Raw genomic sequence first — 17,500 nt, forward strand, 5'->3', positions numbered from 1 at the left:
GTGTGTGTTTGCGTGTCCATCCATGTGTTTGTGTCATTGTCTAACCACCATTACTGCCCTACTCTCATTCTACCAGGCGTGTCCACACACTGATAGGTCACAGAGGGGAGATAAGCAGTGTTCAGTTTGACTGGGACTGCTCCCTTCTCATCACCGGCTCCATGGACAAAAGCAGTAGGGTGAGCTCACATCCTCTCTCTCTCTTTCTCTCTCTTTCTCTAGTAGAGTCTCCTATCACTTAAGCTCTGCATCTTTTTAAAAGGAAATTGAAATCCTTTCATTATTCCAAGATGAGTCACGTTTTCTGGGTAGTCGTGTGAATTATTCACATGGCTGCATTCTTGAAGAGGAGATTGTGAAAAGGGAAAACACAACCATTGTGTTGTTAGAGCGCTAATCAAGCTGGTTGTTTTTGTTAAAGGTTTTTAAAAATAGATGCATTAACATTTGACATTTTGCCATTGTGTGTGTTTGTGCGTGTGTCTGTGTGTGTGTGTGTGTTTGTGAATGCGTATGTGCGCGTGTGTGTGTGTGCTTATGTGTGTGCACGTGTGTGTTTGTGTCCTTACAGTATGTGTTTGTGTACCGGAGTGTGTGCGTGTGTCTCTGCTTCCCCAGGTGTGGGAGGCAGCGAGTGGGAAGTGTATGGCCACACTAGCAGGCCATGAAGACGAGGTGCTGGATGTGTGTTTTGACTACACCGGTCAACTCATAGCCACTGCCTCGGCAGACGGTACGACCACAGAGATACAGTACACAGTATATCATACTAATGGTGTTCTATTTAATTATGGGGTACCTCTACCTCTGCTGTTTCCATGACTGTCAATACAGAGTTCCTGTATTGAACAATGTCCCAGGCACGGAACAATTATATCCGTACTGTACCCAGACACCCCCATTCCACACTGTCATGCCAACCCAGATCGTACTGTGGTGGCTTGAAAATGTATTTTTCACATTGTCCTTTCCAGCACAGTTCCGGCAACTATGGTGTATGACTAACCAGGCCAGCTCAACTGAATTCATTTTATTTTAAGGTTAAACTTCATCTTCGATCAAGCAATACACAGGATGTTTTAAGAAATCAATATTTCCCCTGACACTTAGGCACAGAGAGAGTGTCCAGCGCTGCCAGACTGGAGGGACAGGAGGGAGAGATACCCAAGGTGAGTCGCTGAGACAGGTAATGGTTCAAACGGGATCCAAAATGGCCCCTCTCTCTCTCTCGCTCTGTCTCTTTGTCTGCCTCGGAGCATCCGTCAGACTCACAAGGGTACAGGACTGGACAGGAGGGATGAGGACGGCGGTCCGCTTGCCGGGGGGGATATTTCTACCTCCTGTTACTGATTCTCGTGTCAGTTTCTAGGTCAACCACGTCTCGACGATGACATAGAGAGACGTGACCCTGAAGGTGTGTGTCCCTCAGGCCAGAGCTTTCCAGAAACATCCGGGCCCATCTGACCTGCTCTATATACAGGCTGATTCCTGGTCTACCTGTGATTCCCCCTTCCCCTGGTGGTCTCATTTGATTGGCACTTTTCATTTGCTCTTGTCTCAGTTTCCTATAGAGTCATACCTTGAGCGCTTTAATGTCACACCTTGGTTGTTTTATTAACCAATCACCATGGCACAGTCTGCCCCTGCTCACTGTGTAACTGCGTTAGCCACGGCTGTGTAGAACCACATGTGACCTGGGCCTGTGTTGTAGGTGACCCAGCTGTAACCTGAATGTGTGTGTGATTTTATCAGGCCATCTGCCATTTGACAGTTCTGCCAGTGTACGTTTGTGTGTGTGTGTGCATATTTGTTACCATTTGACAGTTCTGCCAGTGTACGTTTGTGTGTGTGTGTGTGCATATTTGTCAGTGTGTGTGTGTGTGCGCACGTGCCTGCATGTTGTGTGTGTATGTGTACGTGTTTGTCACTCGGAGCCACAACCACTAGGGGGTCTGATTTAGACGTAGGAAATGTATGCCTTTCCTACACACACACACACCTTTCCTACACACTTCTCAATAGTTGGTTTCAGACTTACCTTATGCAGATGTGTAATGGACTTGGTTAACATTTATTAAACTGCTGAACACCCTCCCACTAGCTGGCCAACCATTTTCCTCGTGTTTTCATTCAATAGAATGTTCAGTACATTCCTCTAAATCCATCCCTTTGTACCTTTAACTACAATTGTCTTGACAGAGTCACTAGAACATATGGAGGGAAGGTTCAGAATATTAGAATATCATCTCCTTTTCAGCACCAGTTGGTAGATTTAAAAATACTTGTACACTGCTCAAAAAAATAAAGGGAACACTAAAATAACACATCCTAGATCTGAATGAATGAAATATTCTTATTAAATACTTTTTTATTTACATAGTTGAATGTGCTGACAACAAAATCACACAAAAATGATCAATGAAAATCAAATGTATCAACCCATGGAGGTCTGGATTTGGAGTCACACTCAAAATTAAAGTGGAAAACCACACTACAGACTGATCCAACTTTGATGTAATGTCCTTAAAAAAAGTCAAAATGAGGCTCAGTAGTGTGTGTGGCCTCCACGTGCCTGTATGACCTCTCTACAACGCCTGGGCATGCTCCTGATGAGGTGGCGGGTGGTCTCCTGAGGAATCTCCTCCGAGACCTGGACTAAAGCATCCGCCAACTCCTGGTCAGTCTGTGGTGCAACGTGGCGTTGGTGGATGGAGCGAGACATGATGTCTCAGATATGCTCAATTGGATTCAGGTCTGGGGAACGGGCGGGCCAGTCCATAGCATCAATGCCTTCCTCTTGCAGAAACTGCTGACACACTCCAGCCACATGAGGCCTAGCATTGTCTTGCATTAGGAGGAACCCAGGGCCAACCGCACCAGCATATGGTCTCACAGGGGGTCTGAGGATCTCATCTCGGTACCTAATGGCAGTCAGGCTACCTCTGGCGAGCACATGGAGGGCTGTGTGGCCCACCAAAGAAATGCCACCCCACACCATGACTGACCCACTGCCAAACCGGTCATGCTGGAGGATGTTGCAGGCAGCAGAACGTTCTCCACGGCGTCTCCAGACTCTGTCACGTCTGTCACATGTGCTCAGTGTGAACCTGCTTTCATCTGTGAAGAGCACAGGGTGCCAGTGGCGAATTTGCCAATCTTGGTGTTCTCTGGCAAATGCCAAACGTCCTGCACGGTGTTGGGCTGTAAGCACAACCCCCACCTGCGGACGTCGGGCCCTCATACCACCCTCATGGAGTCTGTTTCTGACCGTTTGAGCAGACACATGCAGATTTGTAGCCTGCTGGAGGTCATTTTGCAGGGCTCTGGCAGTGCTCCTCCTGCTCCTCCTTGCACAAAGGCGGAGGTAGCGGTCCTGCTGCTGGGTTGTTGCCCTCCTACGGCCTCCTCCACGTCTCCTGATGTACTGGCCTGTCTCCTGGTAGCGCCTCTATGCCCTGGACACTACACTGACAGACACAGCACAACCTTCTTGCCACAGCTCGCATTGATGTTCCATCCTGGATGAGCTGCACTACCTGAGCCACTTGTGTGGGTTGTAGACTCCGTCTCATGCTACCACTAGAGTGAAAGCACCGCCAGCTTTCAAAAGTGACCAAAACATCAGCCAGGAAGCATAGGAACTGAGAAGTGGTCTGTGGTCCCCACCTGCAGAACCACTTCTTTATTGGGGGTGTCTTGCTAATTGCCTATAATTTCCACCTGTTGTCTATTCCATTTGCACAACAGCATGTGAAATGTATTGTCAATCAGTGTTGCTTCCTAAGTGGACAGTTTGATTTCACAGAAGTGTGATTGACTTGGAGTTACATTGTGTTGTTCCCTTTATTTTTTGAGCAGTGTATATTATATTATATTAATACTTGTATACTAAGGGTTAGGAAAGTATTTGTGAATAATACAAAAACATTTTTTTAAATTTAAAAAATAAAATTGTTGTTTGATTCATCCTGAATAATAATCTGTACATCTTTAGATCTACCCTAATAATCCTTATTCATCAGTCCAGTCATTGTGAAGCAGGCTCCAGGTTTAAACTGCTACATACGTGCCATAATTATTCAAATGTCCCACATTTTTGCACAATTTGTAATCCGTTTGGCCTAATATACCGTAATCCACTATTGTTAGCGATGCTCAGGAACAACCATACAAACGTGACAGACGAAAGAAATGCAAAATGTAAGGAAAGTAACACTAAAGTCAGTGTATGTGGGTATAACTGACGGTGGCTACCGATAGTGACTCATATTTAACATGAAACAAATGGTAAAAAATACAGAGAAACATCTAGGCATATAATTAGAACATTCTGGAAATCATATGGTCTCCAAATGTCATCCCAAATTATAAGGCCAGCACTTCATAAACTTCACTGTGGAAAGGTGGATATACTGTACATTTAGTGACTTACAAGAATAATTAGTGATAGTGCCTTGCTGAAGGACACATCAACATATTTTTCACCTAGTCGTGTAGAGCAATTGAACCAGCAACCTTTTGGTTATAGACCCAACACTCTTAACCACTAGGCTACCTGCCATTATTTCAAAATGCTTTAGTTTGCTGCCATATGACTGGTTTAACATTTGACGCCAACGATCATAAAGTAAAATATATCTTAAAGAACGACCTTATTCATCATTTCATTGCGCGTAAAGGTGGTGGAATTATGAGGGAGTCAAGGTCAGAATACGGCGCATCTGTAGACACCTCCGCCAAATTTGTTTTATTTGATCTCCAGCCCTAACGAATAAGGGGTGAAGAACATGTTATTCTCATGCTTAAATTCAAGGTCAGAATACGCTTAGAGAGAAAAGTGCATAAAAAGTGTATTATGTTCAATTTAGGCGTTCTAAACTCAGGTTGCAATTCCCCCCTAGCTGCCTCATTGGGCTGCCTGTCTTGTGTCTGTTTACTGAAAGCCATCAGGGCCCAGCCTCGGTAATAGGCTGGAAGGAGAATGATTTCACAGGATTATGACACTCATCTCCCCCTAACAGGACACCTCTCTCCCCTCCCTCCGCCTTCTAACCGCTCTGTCAATCTCTTTTTTCATCACTCTCTCCCACTATTTCTCTCTGTCGGTCTGTTTTAATTCCATTCTAATTTCCAGTGTCGTCCCTCCATCTCCCTCTCCCCCACTCTTTGTTGTTTCTTTCTTTCTCTCATTACGAGGGAGGGAACAGATTTTTCTTAAAGGTCCAATGCAACCGTTTTTATCTCAATATTAAATCATTTCTGGGTAACAATTAAGTACCTCACTGTGATTGTTTTCTATTAAAATGGTCAACAATTGTTAGCAAGGAGCAATTTCTCAAGCAATAATTTGAGTAGGGAAAACAAATTAAAAACTAGCTGTTTTTTGCAGTGGTTTGGAACTATCTTATTGGTCTATTAACTAATTAACCACCTGGTGATATCACCAGGCAGGCCAAAACTCCATCCCACCAAAACAGGCTGAAATTTCAGGCGGTCTTTTTCAAACAGCTCTTATACTAAAAGGCCAGTATCATAATTTTAACAATTTCACGGTATTATTCAAACGTCATAGTGTGAAAATATATTTTTAAAAATTCTGCACTGGGCCATTAAATTAAAAATAATATCTGTAGAATGAATTTCATAGAACCAAATACTGCTAAATAAATGAATTGTTTTGTTGATTAAATATGCAGGAAAAAATGTAAAAGAGTAATTGATATGGAATGTAATTATCTCAACAGAATCCGTGTGGGTCTACTCATGACCATTCAGTTACTCCATCTTCTTCTGCCTCACCTTTATTTCTCTTCTCTTTTTCCTCTCTCTTTTCACCACTCTCTTCCCTCGTGTCCTCTTTTCTCCAAATTGTACACGTCTGTGCTTTCGTTCTCTCCTCCATGCTCCTCCTCTTTGCTCCCCCTCATCTCTCTCTCTCACACACACTTTACTTTTATGACAATGCAGAGCCAGCATCATTTAACCATCCCAGCCCCATGTTCATTTCTTCACCTCACTGTGTGTGCTTGTCGATCTCTCTGAAGTCTGTCTATCTGTTCCATTAGAATCATTCCTCCATAGGAAATACCTGCTCCATGTACAGTTAATAGCCTTTTAAGAATAGAGTGCTGATGTGCTGTCAATTTCAACCTCCTCGTCTTCTCCCTTGCAGATCTGTTTTAGCGCTCTCAAGCCAGTAGAGTTCTGTCGGCCAGCGCTGACATGATGGCTCGCCTGTGGGATGTCCAGTCTGGCGTCTATCTTCAGGTCCCAGAGGGATACACGGATGAGATCTTCTCCTCCGCCTTCAACTACGAGGGTGACACCATCACAGGTAATATGCACCCTCTGTGAGGGCTGGGGTCAGTTCCATTTCAAATCAGCATTGAGTTAGCAAAATTTGCCTGAAATGGAATTGAGCCCAACCCTGCCCTCTATATAATCATACCTAGTTCAAATGCAAAGATGCCATTGCAAGCTCTTCACAGCCAAACAAGCATTATTTTTTATCCACTCACAAGCACTTTATCAAAGTTCAAATGAACAGACCACAGCTGGATGTGGTGAGCTTCTGTCTCCTTTTCAACCACCTGTCCCTGTTTTCTCCCTGCTGCAGGCAGCAAGGACAACACCTGTCGCTGACCCGTCCTACGGTCAGTAGATTGTGTGAGGAAGGGAAGGTCATCTGGACAGGTGACTCCAGTCTGACTACTGATGTCCATCCCCCAACAAGAAGATGACTCCAACAGGGCCTTGTCTGAAGATGCCCTTCCCCGGAAGTTATCACTGACCCAATGTATGTGACCAGTATGTGATTCAGTAGACCGGATAGCTTTGGTGAGTTACTATGGTCCCACTGTCATTTTACTACGTAGCACTGTAGACAGACAGTTTAGCGCATTGGGTGCGTCCCAAATGGCACCCGATCCCTATTAAGTGCACTACTTTTGAGCAGGGCCTATAGAGCTTTTCAGCCTGCATTCACCAGTTAGGATTTGACCTGGACTGGTCACTTTGGTCCTCTGTCATGTTCAGTGTTGATAGTCAGTGTTTGTTTGTGTGTTAATTGGAGAATGGGCTGGACGGAAGAATGTTTTCTGTACCCATCTTTTCCTCAATAAAAACTATTCATGCTCACATATTACATTAATTTATTGATCTCAAAAGATGAAGATACATTCAATTTCTACAGCAACAGAGTTGAATTGTGTGCTTTATAATGCCGACGATTTAACACTAGAGTACCACTACGCAGATAAAACCTGACATACCAGATTCACGTACAAATTAGACATTAAACCTTCTTTGTCTTTCTGAAAGTAGTAAAAATGAAATGATAGAGAGCAGTCTTTCTACCCCAAGGTGATGCAGTTCAAGAATCTACAATATGTACAGCTATCCAAAATAAACAATTCTCAAAGAACATGAAGAACTACAGATAACTTACTTAAGAACGATAGATAACATGAAGAATGACAGATAACTTAAGCAGTAACAAAGTCACAATAGAAGTAGACAATGTTGGCCAATGTAAACGAAAACTATCATCTGGGTCCGTATTCACAAAGAATCTCAGATTAGGAGCGCTGATATAGGATCAGTTTTGTATTTTAGATCATAATAAATATGATTACCAGGATGGGGGGGGGCGGGGGGTCTCATCCTAGATCAGCACTCCTGCCCTGAGATGCTTTGCGAATACAGGCTCTGGGCAACTGTCAAGCGTAGTACTGCTCACCTATGTTAATCTCAGCAAAGCCTAACTGGAACGATGGCTGCTGCCTGACAGTCTCATCAAGATAGCTACTGTACATTAAAACATCATCTGGTGTCTTTTTGAGTTTGTTGGGTTGAGGGAATGGGTTACAGGGTTTTATTGGTGCCTTGTTTGTGTTTATGTGTAATAAATACATAATTTATAAATTAACAACGAAAGGAATACAAATTCTGCAGGCAAGAAATCTCAGATGGCTGATTTGTTTGCACAAAATAAATAAGGCCTACATCCCAAACTGATGCTGGGTTTTCCTTGGGTTCGTCTAACTAGGGACCGTACATCAGAAAATGAGAAACATGCTTATCTTATTAAAGGGAGACATGTCTGCTCACTGCAGCCTAATGAAAGTCCTCAGTCCCATAGCCAGTCCTATAAGAGGGTGTGTAATATCACAGGTGTGATGAATTTTTAGCCTGAAAGTCTGACCTGTTTGTGCGTCAGCCAAATCTTCTAGCATTCCTTGTCATGGCTTACATCACAATTAATGAAAGAGGAATTGGCTAAAGCACAAACAAATCTGGCTACCAGGCTAGGGGTTTTTCATGATTCACACGTGCGCTGAGAAACACTACGCTTGATGGTTGGGTTTGATGCATTGGGCGTACACAGTTGGAGACATTAGCTGGTGTGTGTGTGTGTGTGTGTTTGTGTAGATGGGGGGTGTTGGCAGAGCCTAGTGGGTCTCCAGTAGCCAGTCAAACAGGCTGGACAGAGAGCTGCCTCCGTCCTCCTCCTGGTGGAGCTTACAGAACTGGATGACAGCGTTGAAGAGATCTCCGATCCTCCATGCCTTCTGAGACACCAGCTGCAACACCCTCTGGAACTGAGACATCACACTCAGCCAGATTACCATGCTCCTTGTGCACTGCAGACATGCAGATAACAGAGTACAACACACACACACACACACACACACACACACACACACACACACACACACACACACGTACGGGCATAATCAGATCCTGTGTAACAGAATGTGCTGTGCTGCACCCACCTTTGATGTCCTCCTGTCTTTACACTTCCTGAAGTAGACGGCATGCAGGCCCAGCTCGGAGGCAGCGATCCACTGCAGGGCCAAGCGCAGCTCTGAGTCCACACACTCTGGATCCAAGTCGCAGTTGACCACCAGAAGCTCCCTGTGGCTGCTACTGTCCACTACTGGCCGCAGTGAGATGCCCTCTGCAACACACACAGGAAATACATCACGCCCACTTTCTGTACATCAAGCTAACTTGTACATCAATCTGAGTTTCAATGCCAAAGCTACGTTGAGGTCTGATGGCACATTGGATGGATCTGGCACCAAATAGGTTCAAGATAGGTTGGGTAAGGAGGGCTTGATACCATCAGTGTTGGGGAGTAGTGAAATACATTTAGTTAAACTATTTAATTACATTTTTCAGTAGCTTGGTGGTAGTTCAACTAAATTAAATATTGGTAGTGTTTTTGCCATATGTAACTACTGGAACTGCACACCTGCAAAAATACAATATGGGTGAAGTAGACAGAATCTTTTTCGGCATCAGACCTGCCTAATTCTCACTTGAAACACTTGTTGTGGTGCTAATTCCCACTTGAAACACTTGTTGTGGGGCTAATTCTCACTTGAAACACTTGTTGTGTGGCCAATTCTCACTTTGTCTTTAATAGGCTAAATGACACATCTGTTACCATCTAACTCCAGAGGGATCTGTTCTTGCAATTTGTAGTCAATGACATTTCAGATATAGAATTTTTCACAATGTAGTTTGGATGTAGTGAACTACTTTTTCAAGTAACTTTCGTTAAGTAAGCTACAGTTGAAGTCGGAAGTTTACATACACTTAGTCATTAAAACCTCTTAACTCCAACCGACACGCATGCGTCCCATCTAGCCATCTGGAAATGCAAATGTACTACGCTAAATGCTAATAGCACTCGTTAAAACTCAAACGTTCATTAAAACACACATGCAGGGTACTGAATTAAAGCTACACTCGTTGTGAATCCAGCCAACAAGTCAGATTTTTAAAATGCTTTTCGGCGAAAGCATGAGAAGCTATTATCTGATAGCATGCAACACCCCGAAATACCTGAAGGGGACGTAAACAAAATAATTAGCATAGCCGGCGCTACACAAAACGCAGAAATAAAATATAAAACATTCATTACCTTTGACGATCTTCTTTGTTGGCACTCCTAGATGTCCCATAAACATCACTATTGGGTCTTTTTTTTAGATTAAATCGGTCCATATATACCCTAAATATCGATCTATGAAAAGTGTGTGATCAAGGAAAAAACAGCGTTTTAAAACGCAACGTCATTTTTTTAAATAAAAAAAGTCGACGATAAACTTTCACAAAACACTTCGAAATACTTTTGTAATCCAACTTTAGGTATTAGTAAACGTTAATAATCTATCAAATTGATCACGGGGCGATGTGTATTCAATAGCTCCACGTCTTGAAATCATGTTCGGAAATTTCTCATCCAAAACATCCTGTCGGAGACCGGAAGGAATGGGCTCTCTCTTACTCGTTTGACCAAGAAACAAAGCCCAGGCAATTGACAAGACTGGCGACATCCTGTGGAAGCTCTAGGACTTGCAATCTCAGCCCCATGTAATTTGCTTTCCAATAGACAATACATGCAAGTGGCGCATTGATATATTTTCCAGATTTTGGTGATCAGTTTTTCTTCCGCTTTTCGATGAAACACACGTTATGTTATAGTCACAGCCGTGATTTAACCAGTTTTAGAAACGTCAGAGTGTTTTCTATCCACACATACTAATCATATGCATATACTATATTCCTGGCATGAGTAGCAGGACGCTGAATTGTTGCGCGATTTTTAACAGAATGTTCGAAAAAGTAGGGGGTAGGCTTAACAGGTTTTAAAACTTGTTTTTCAACCACTCCACAAATGTCTTGTTAACATACTATAGTTTTGGCAAGTCGGTTAGGACATCTACTTTGTGCATGACACAAGTAATTTTTCCCACAATTGTTTACAGACAGATTATTTCACTTATAATTCACTGTAACACAATTCCAGTGGGTCAGAAGTTAAACTAAGTTGACTGTGCCTTTAAACAGCTTGGAAAATTCCAGAAAATTACGTCATGGCTTTAGAAGCTTCTGTTAGGCTAATTTACATATTTTGAGTCAATTGGAGATGTAGCTGTGGATTTCTTTCAAGGCCTACCTTCAAACTCAGTGCCTCTTTGCTTGACATGAGAAAATCAAAAGAAATCAGCCAAGACCAAGTCTGTTTCATCCTTGGGAGCAATTTCCAAACGCCTGAAGGTACCACGTTCATCTGTACAAACAATAGTACGTAAGTATAAACACCATGGGACCACGCAGCCGTCATACCCCTCAGGAAGGAGATGCATTCTGTCTCCTAGAGATGAATGTACTTTGGTGCGAAAAGTGCAAATCAATCCCAGAACAACAGCAAGGATCTTGTGAAGATGCTGGAGGAAACAGGTACAAAAATATCTATATCAACAGTAAACAGAGCCCTATATCGACAGCAAGAAAGAAGCCACTGCTCCAAAACCGGCATAAAAAACCCAGACTACGGTTTGTAACTGCACATGGGGACAAAGATCGTACTTTTTGGAGAAATGTCCTTTGGTCTGTTGAATCAAAAATAGAACTATTTGGCCATAATGACCATCGTTGTGTTTGGAGGAAAAAGGGGGAGGCTTGCAAGCCAATGAACACCATCCCAACCGTGAAGCACGGGGGTGGCAGCATCATGTTGTGGGGCTGTTTTGCTGCAGGAGGGACTGGTGCACTTCACAAAATAGATGGCATCATGAAGGAGGAAAATTATGTGGATATATTGAAGCAACATCTCAAGACATCAGTCAGGACGTTAAAGCTTGGTTGCAAAGTTGTGTCGAAATGGCTTAAGGACAACAAAGTCAAGGTATTGGAGTGGCCATCACAAAGCCCTGACCTCAATCCCATAGAAAATGTGTGGGCAGAACTGAAAAAGCGTGTGTGAGCAAGGAGGCCTACAAACCTGATTCAGTTACACCAGCTCTGTCAGGAGGAATGGACCAAAATTCACCCAACTTATTGTGGGAAGCTTGTGGAAGGCTACCCGAAACGTTTGACCCAAATTAAACAATTTAAAGGCAAAGCTACCAAATACTAATTGAGTGTATGTAAACTTCTGACCCACTGGGAATGTGAATGAAAGAAATAAAAGCTGAAATAAATTGTTCTCTCTACTATTATTGTGACATTTCATATTCTTAAAATAAAGTGGTGATCCTAACTGACCTAAAACAGGGAATATTTACTCAGATTAAATGTCAGGAATTGTTAAAAACTGAGTTTTTGGCTAAGGTGTATGTAAACTTCTGACTTCAACTGTATATTTTGCTTAAGGGTAGCTTAACTTCTTCCAGTGTAAAGTACTTCGTAGCTTGGTAAACTGTATTTTCAGAGTAGCTTCCACAACACTATACTGTTATATTGACCTAAAATGATTAAGTGGCAGCACTGCAGAGATAAAGCAGTGATATATTTACCATTTCGACATTTGAGTTACACATTTCTTTGCTTTTGAAGCTCCAGTATCTGGGGAATTAGTCACACCAAGTAGCTATAGATAGATAATGTGAGTGACTTCTACAATACTCAGTGTGTAGAGATCTTACAGTGAAGAGGTTGAATAGAGGTTATCGCAAAGACGAATGAGAACAAAGATGAGACAGTAGGGGAGACAGCGAGAGTTGAGTTTCCTTTGTGACATATAATGTAGACAGTAATGACATGGAACTGAGACAGTGTGATGTAGTGTGTGTGTGTGTATGACTCAGACAGGGTGACGCTACTCACCGTCTACGTTCTCCTTGATCTCCCTTAGGTGACCCTTGTCTGCCTCCTCACTGAGAACAGAGAGTATGACCATTAAGACAATACAGTAGGTCGCGTTCAGATTCTCACTTTCTTCCCTTAGGCCAGATTTACTAAGCATCTGTTTTTTTCAGTAAGGGATAACTGATAATAGACCAAAAACAAAGAAACATTTATCATTTTGCACCTTTCTATTGATCTTAATCTTTCTCCTTACCTTTTTGTTCTGTCCTGAATGTTTCATTTCCTTTATAAAAAAATAGGTGCAAACGCTTAGTTCATCTAGCTGTAAGTGTGAACTTATTCCCTGTCATGGATTTAAAAACATTGAATTAGTGTGTGCATGGGGTAGGTAGCCGGATGTAGCATCCACCACATTTCCTACATCGGTTGATCTCTTCATGAGTTGGAGTGAACAAGTACACACTTCATAAACAGGGTAGAGACTAGAGAGAGAATCAGACTGGAGCCTAATGAGACTACATTCTCCTGTTCAAAGGGCCTTGTTTAAAGCCTCAGCACTGTGTTGTAGGAGTGTTGTTTGCATGTCGTTGGGAGTTATCAGTTACCTGTTCACTGTGCTCTGACTGGGGATGTCAGACAAGCCCTCCAAGTCTGCCAGACCCAGGCTAGACGTGCTGCTGTTCCCGTTCCTGCAAATCCAAACAGAACTAAAACTCATATCCTGTCTCTTGAAAGGCGACACGATCAGTGACTTGTGAATGGAACGATAAGGAGCTGCGGTGAAGCGAGCAATGTTGTTCATTAGCTGGTGATTAACATAGAAACCGCAGCTGCAGCTGATCAGGATGACTGGGCTGGAAGAGAGAGCCTGACTGGCAATGGGCCCTTCCTAGTGGAGATGAGGGATGTGGAAAGATTGAGCAGTTGGGCGGAGTGGGCGACCATGTCCAGTGGCAGCAGTGTCACCGTGGAGTTAATCGGGGATGATGTAGTCAGGAAGGCAATAGCCACCAGGTGTTCGTTTATGCCACAGCTGTCTATGCTGGCAGGTAAAAGCAGCAAGCAGCACACATTTCATCACCACTACTGCCAAGCTGAAGCCAACCAGCCACACAGCCCTCCTCCTAGTCCTCTGGAGCCTAGAAACGTATCCGCCCCACTCTTTGTTATCTATACCCTGGTCTCATTTCTCCTGGCTTAATGGCAGTAATAGACTTACTACCTCAGGTTTTTGGCTTGGCTCGGTGTCAGTATGAGGCTAGCTAGTGGAACTGAGAAATGGCACTACAGTCGCTGAAGCAGGGAATGATAAAGCTAATGTTCTGTGGGCCTTTAATGTGTGAGAAGCAGTGTGACGTTATGCCTATGCTACTGCAGGCCCCCAGAGCTCTACACCACGCTGGCTCTGGAGTGGGGCTCAGTGCACTAGGTGTGCTCTCTACCAGTGAGAGGAAAGCCCCCGGGCATACAGCTATTCCACTGAAGTGGCAAGAGCCGAAGACTGGCACGGGACAGCAAAGAGTGAGTGTGAGCAGCAATGGGCTGATGAGAGGGCGACGGACGGCGAGGGCAGTAGTAGCGGTAGGAGCGCTCGGAGCAGTGCATGATGGGACGGAGCAGCAGTTGGTTGCTAAGGTTACTGACCCCTCGCTCAGCTGGATAAAACTACTGGTCTCCTCGTGGTGGTCGTCATCGGGGGCGATCTGGGACCAGCTTCCTGAACTGTCCTCACTGCTAGCACTCAGAGAGCGCTTGTTTTGCTCACCTACAGTGGGTACTGCAGCGGCCGCAGAGGGCACTGCGGTCCTGTCTCTCTCACAGCTGGGGAAAGCAAACAGCAGGGTCACCTACTGTATACACTCTTAGAAAAATTATTCATAAAGCGGTTCATAAAGTGAACCTTTAATGGTTCTAGTTAGCCATTTTGTTCTAAGAGTGTACATACGATGTGATAGGCTGGGAGACTGGGAGGAGCTCAACCCCTCTGATGTGATCTTTCCCCTCATTTATTGATTTGGTTCTATTCTTGTTCAGGGGATGCAGATTGTACATTTATTGATTTGGTTCTATTCTTGTTCAGGGGATACAGATTGTACATTTATTGATTTGGTTCTATTCTTGTTCAGGGGATACAGATTGTACATTTATTGATTTGGCTCTATTCTTGTTCAGGGGATACAGATTGTACATTTATTGATTTGGTTCTATTCTTGTTCAGGGGATACAGATTGTACATTTATTGATTTGGTTCTATTCTTGTTCAGGGGATGCAGATTGTACATTTATTGATTTGGTTCTATTCTTGTTCAGGGGATACAGATTGTACATTTATTGATTTGGTTCTATTCTTGTTCAGGGGATACAGATCGTACATTTATTGATTTGGTTATATTCTTGTTCAGGGGATACAGATTGTACATTTATTGATTTGGTTCTATTCTTGTTCAGGGGATACAGATTGTACATTTATTGATTTGGTTCTATTCTTGTTCAGGTGATACAGATTGTACATTTATTGATTTGGTTCTATTCTTGTTCAGGGGATACAGATTGTACATTTATTGATTTGGTTCTATTCTTGTTCAGGGGATACAGATTGTACATTTATTGATTTGGTTCTATTCTTGTTCAGGGGATACAGATTGTACATTTATTGATTCTAGAATGTAGTTTTTTTTTAAGTGTGCTATGTACTGTGACTATATACATTTTACATTTGTGTTGGGAACATGAAATCCTGTTCACCACATATTACATACAACCCCCCACCACCACCAAGTATTGGCATTTCTAAAATATGTGCCCCTTTTATAGAGGGTGGATAACCCATGTCCTTTAGTGTGTAAAGGATGTTTTGTATTTGTGCCTATCCACATTAATCATGAATAAAAAATGAAATGAAAGGCTGCAGTGTTGGCTGTTTTTTTTTATGCAACAGAGAAACTGATTAATTTAAATCCTGATTAGATGATTGAAAGCTGCCAGATTCCCAGAGTGGGTTAAGGTGTTGTTTGTCAATGTATTCACCAGGGAAAGACCCAGATGGAGATGAATTGTTCCATAATTGGAGTTTATGAACTGTTAAGTGAAAAACCAGCAAACCCTGCAATCAGTAAGCAGCTTAAATATAAATCTCTTCCAACTATTTTCCTTTTCATTTCATTTATTGCATGTGTCAATCCAATCTACAGGTAACTGCCAAAATACTGGAAACACTTGAGTAAATTAGGGATACAAAGTATATTGAAAGCAGGTGCTTCCACATAGGTTGGGTTCATGAGTTAGTTAAGCAATTAAGCAACACTTTTGGGAGATTCTGGAGCAAAACACCAAATTATGGAATTTCTCGTGGAAGAATAGCGTTGCATCCCCCCGATAGAGTTCCAGACACTTGTAGAATGTAGGTGCACTGAAGGTGTTCTGGCTTGTGATGGCCCAACACCCTATTGGTGTTTCCTTTATTTTGGCAGTTACCTGTATATGATACTATGTTTGTTTTGTCAATTACCTCCAAAGTATTTAAACCCCATTGTTTATTTTCCTTTCTAAACACTTCACTTTATATTTTATCTGCTCTATCTATTTGTGAGACCTTGTGTTGTCATCTACAGCATGTCAACGTGGTCTGCAAATGTTTGTCGCTTAGCTGATGAGCTCACGATGCGCAACTAATTCCTGGAACACCAATAAAGTGACCTGAAGTACTTTGGAAGTTTTCTGTAACCTCCTCCTTGTGGTGCCCACCTCCTCCAGTACAAGGCCTTCCTGCAGTGTGTATATTCACACTTCAATGCCCCCTAAAGGCCACTCTCACGTTACCAAGAAGGTCTGTGTGAATCTTCTCACCTTACTGAGTCCCTGTTACACAATTCTCCTCTGAGTGAAATGTCAGACCCAAATTACAGGACAATATGATGCCACTGTGTCTCTTATATACATAATATACTGTATGTGTGATATACACTTCCATCCATATGTATTTGGACAGGGAAGTCATTTTAAAAAATGTGTCTCTATACTTTTTAAAATTTGAGATCAAGTAAAATGTCACATTTTACGGTGCACTCTGTACTTATTGGGACAGTGAAGCATTTTTCCTTCTTTTGGCTCTATACTCCATATGTTTGGATTACAGACGCACAAATATCATACCCCCAAGAAATTACCTCTTACATCTCACCATTACATTTTTAGCATTTTTTTGGGGGGGTATGATATTTGTGCGTCTATAACTTTCTCACTTATCATTATTCACAATTGATTAAGGACTATCTGTAATCATGGTAGAATCCACATTCATGTAGAAGTGTTGAGAAACATATTCTATTCTTCTTTACAATAAAAGTGACTCCAAAATGACACAATAGATTATTTGCCGTGAGTTTCTATTGGGAACAAAATATTCTGAAACACAACCCAACAAAAACAAACAGCAAATGAGTCACAAACTTGATGTAGTCATTGCATGCTATGAATATGGGACCAAATACGTAACTTTTTACGACTTTAATACACATACGTGGATTTGTCCTAATCCAACACTTTTGCTCCTCTAAAATGGGGGGCCTATGTATAGAAAGTGCTGTAATTTTTAAACTGTTCACCCGATATGGATGAAAATATCCTCAAATCAGAGCTGACAGGCTGCACTTTAACCTCGTAGTCATTGTTTTATTTCAAATAAATAGATAGTCTAGCCCAGGGGTGTCAAACTCAATCAGCACACGGGCCATAATGAAAAAACGATTTTGCGGGCCAGACCTATGTACATCTTATAAGTGGGAATTATTATTTTTTACGTGCAACTGCAACCCAAACTGGCCATTGTTTTATTTGAAAAAAATTATCATGTCCACTGATGTACATAGGATGATGTAAATAGAATTTGAACATTAAA

The 17,500-nt window shown here is 42.4% G+C and overlaps 1 protein-coding gene and 1 long non-coding RNA gene across 4 annotated transcripts in view; one reads left to right on the top strand and one right to left on the bottom strand.

The window, feature by feature from the left end:
• The window catches only part of LOC115136904 (uncharacterized), an 11,878-nt gene extending 4,712 nt beyond the window's left edge, over nucleotides 1–7,166 (top strand). The window contains exons 4-8 of the long non-coding RNA XR_003864724.2: nucleotides 77–179; nucleotides 572–733; nucleotides 1,111–1,169; nucleotides 6,173–6,334; nucleotides 6,617–7,166. This is a non-coding gene — a long non-coding RNA (uncharacterized LOC115136904). The remainder of the gene's footprint in view (nucleotides 1–76; nucleotides 180–571; nucleotides 734–1,110; nucleotides 1,170–6,172; nucleotides 6,335–6,616) is intronic.
• The window catches only part of LOC115136902 (A-kinase anchor protein SPHKAP-like), a 52,453-nt gene continuing 42,087 nt past the window's right edge, over nucleotides 7,135–17,500 (bottom strand). The window contains exons 8-12 of one of the 3 annotated variants that reach the window (XM_029672809.2): nucleotides 14,248–14,424; nucleotides 13,209–13,292; nucleotides 12,622–12,671; nucleotides 8,775–8,959; nucleotides 7,135–8,600 (exon numbers count right to left, since the gene is read on the bottom strand). In XM_029672809.2, coding sequence (XP_029528669.2) covers nucleotides 8,451–8,600; nucleotides 8,775–8,959; nucleotides 12,622–12,671; nucleotides 13,209–13,292; nucleotides 14,248–14,424 — 646 coding nt within the window. In that variant the 3' untranslated portion in view covers nucleotides 7,135–8,450. Of the gene's footprint in view, nucleotides 8,601–8,774; nucleotides 8,960–12,621; nucleotides 12,672–12,856; nucleotides 12,887–13,208; nucleotides 13,293–14,247; nucleotides 14,425–17,500 lie in introns of those variants that run through there. The other 2 variants (XR_010465070.1, XM_065024549.1) reach the window with 2 other exon arrangements.

This window comes from Oncorhynchus nerka, linkage group LG11 (assembly GCF_034236695.1).
Source record: "Oncorhynchus nerka isolate Pitt River linkage group LG11, Oner_Uvic_2.0, whole genome shotgun sequence".
Taxonomy (NCBI): domain Eukaryota; kingdom Metazoa; phylum Chordata; class Actinopteri; order Salmoniformes; family Salmonidae; genus Oncorhynchus; species Oncorhynchus nerka.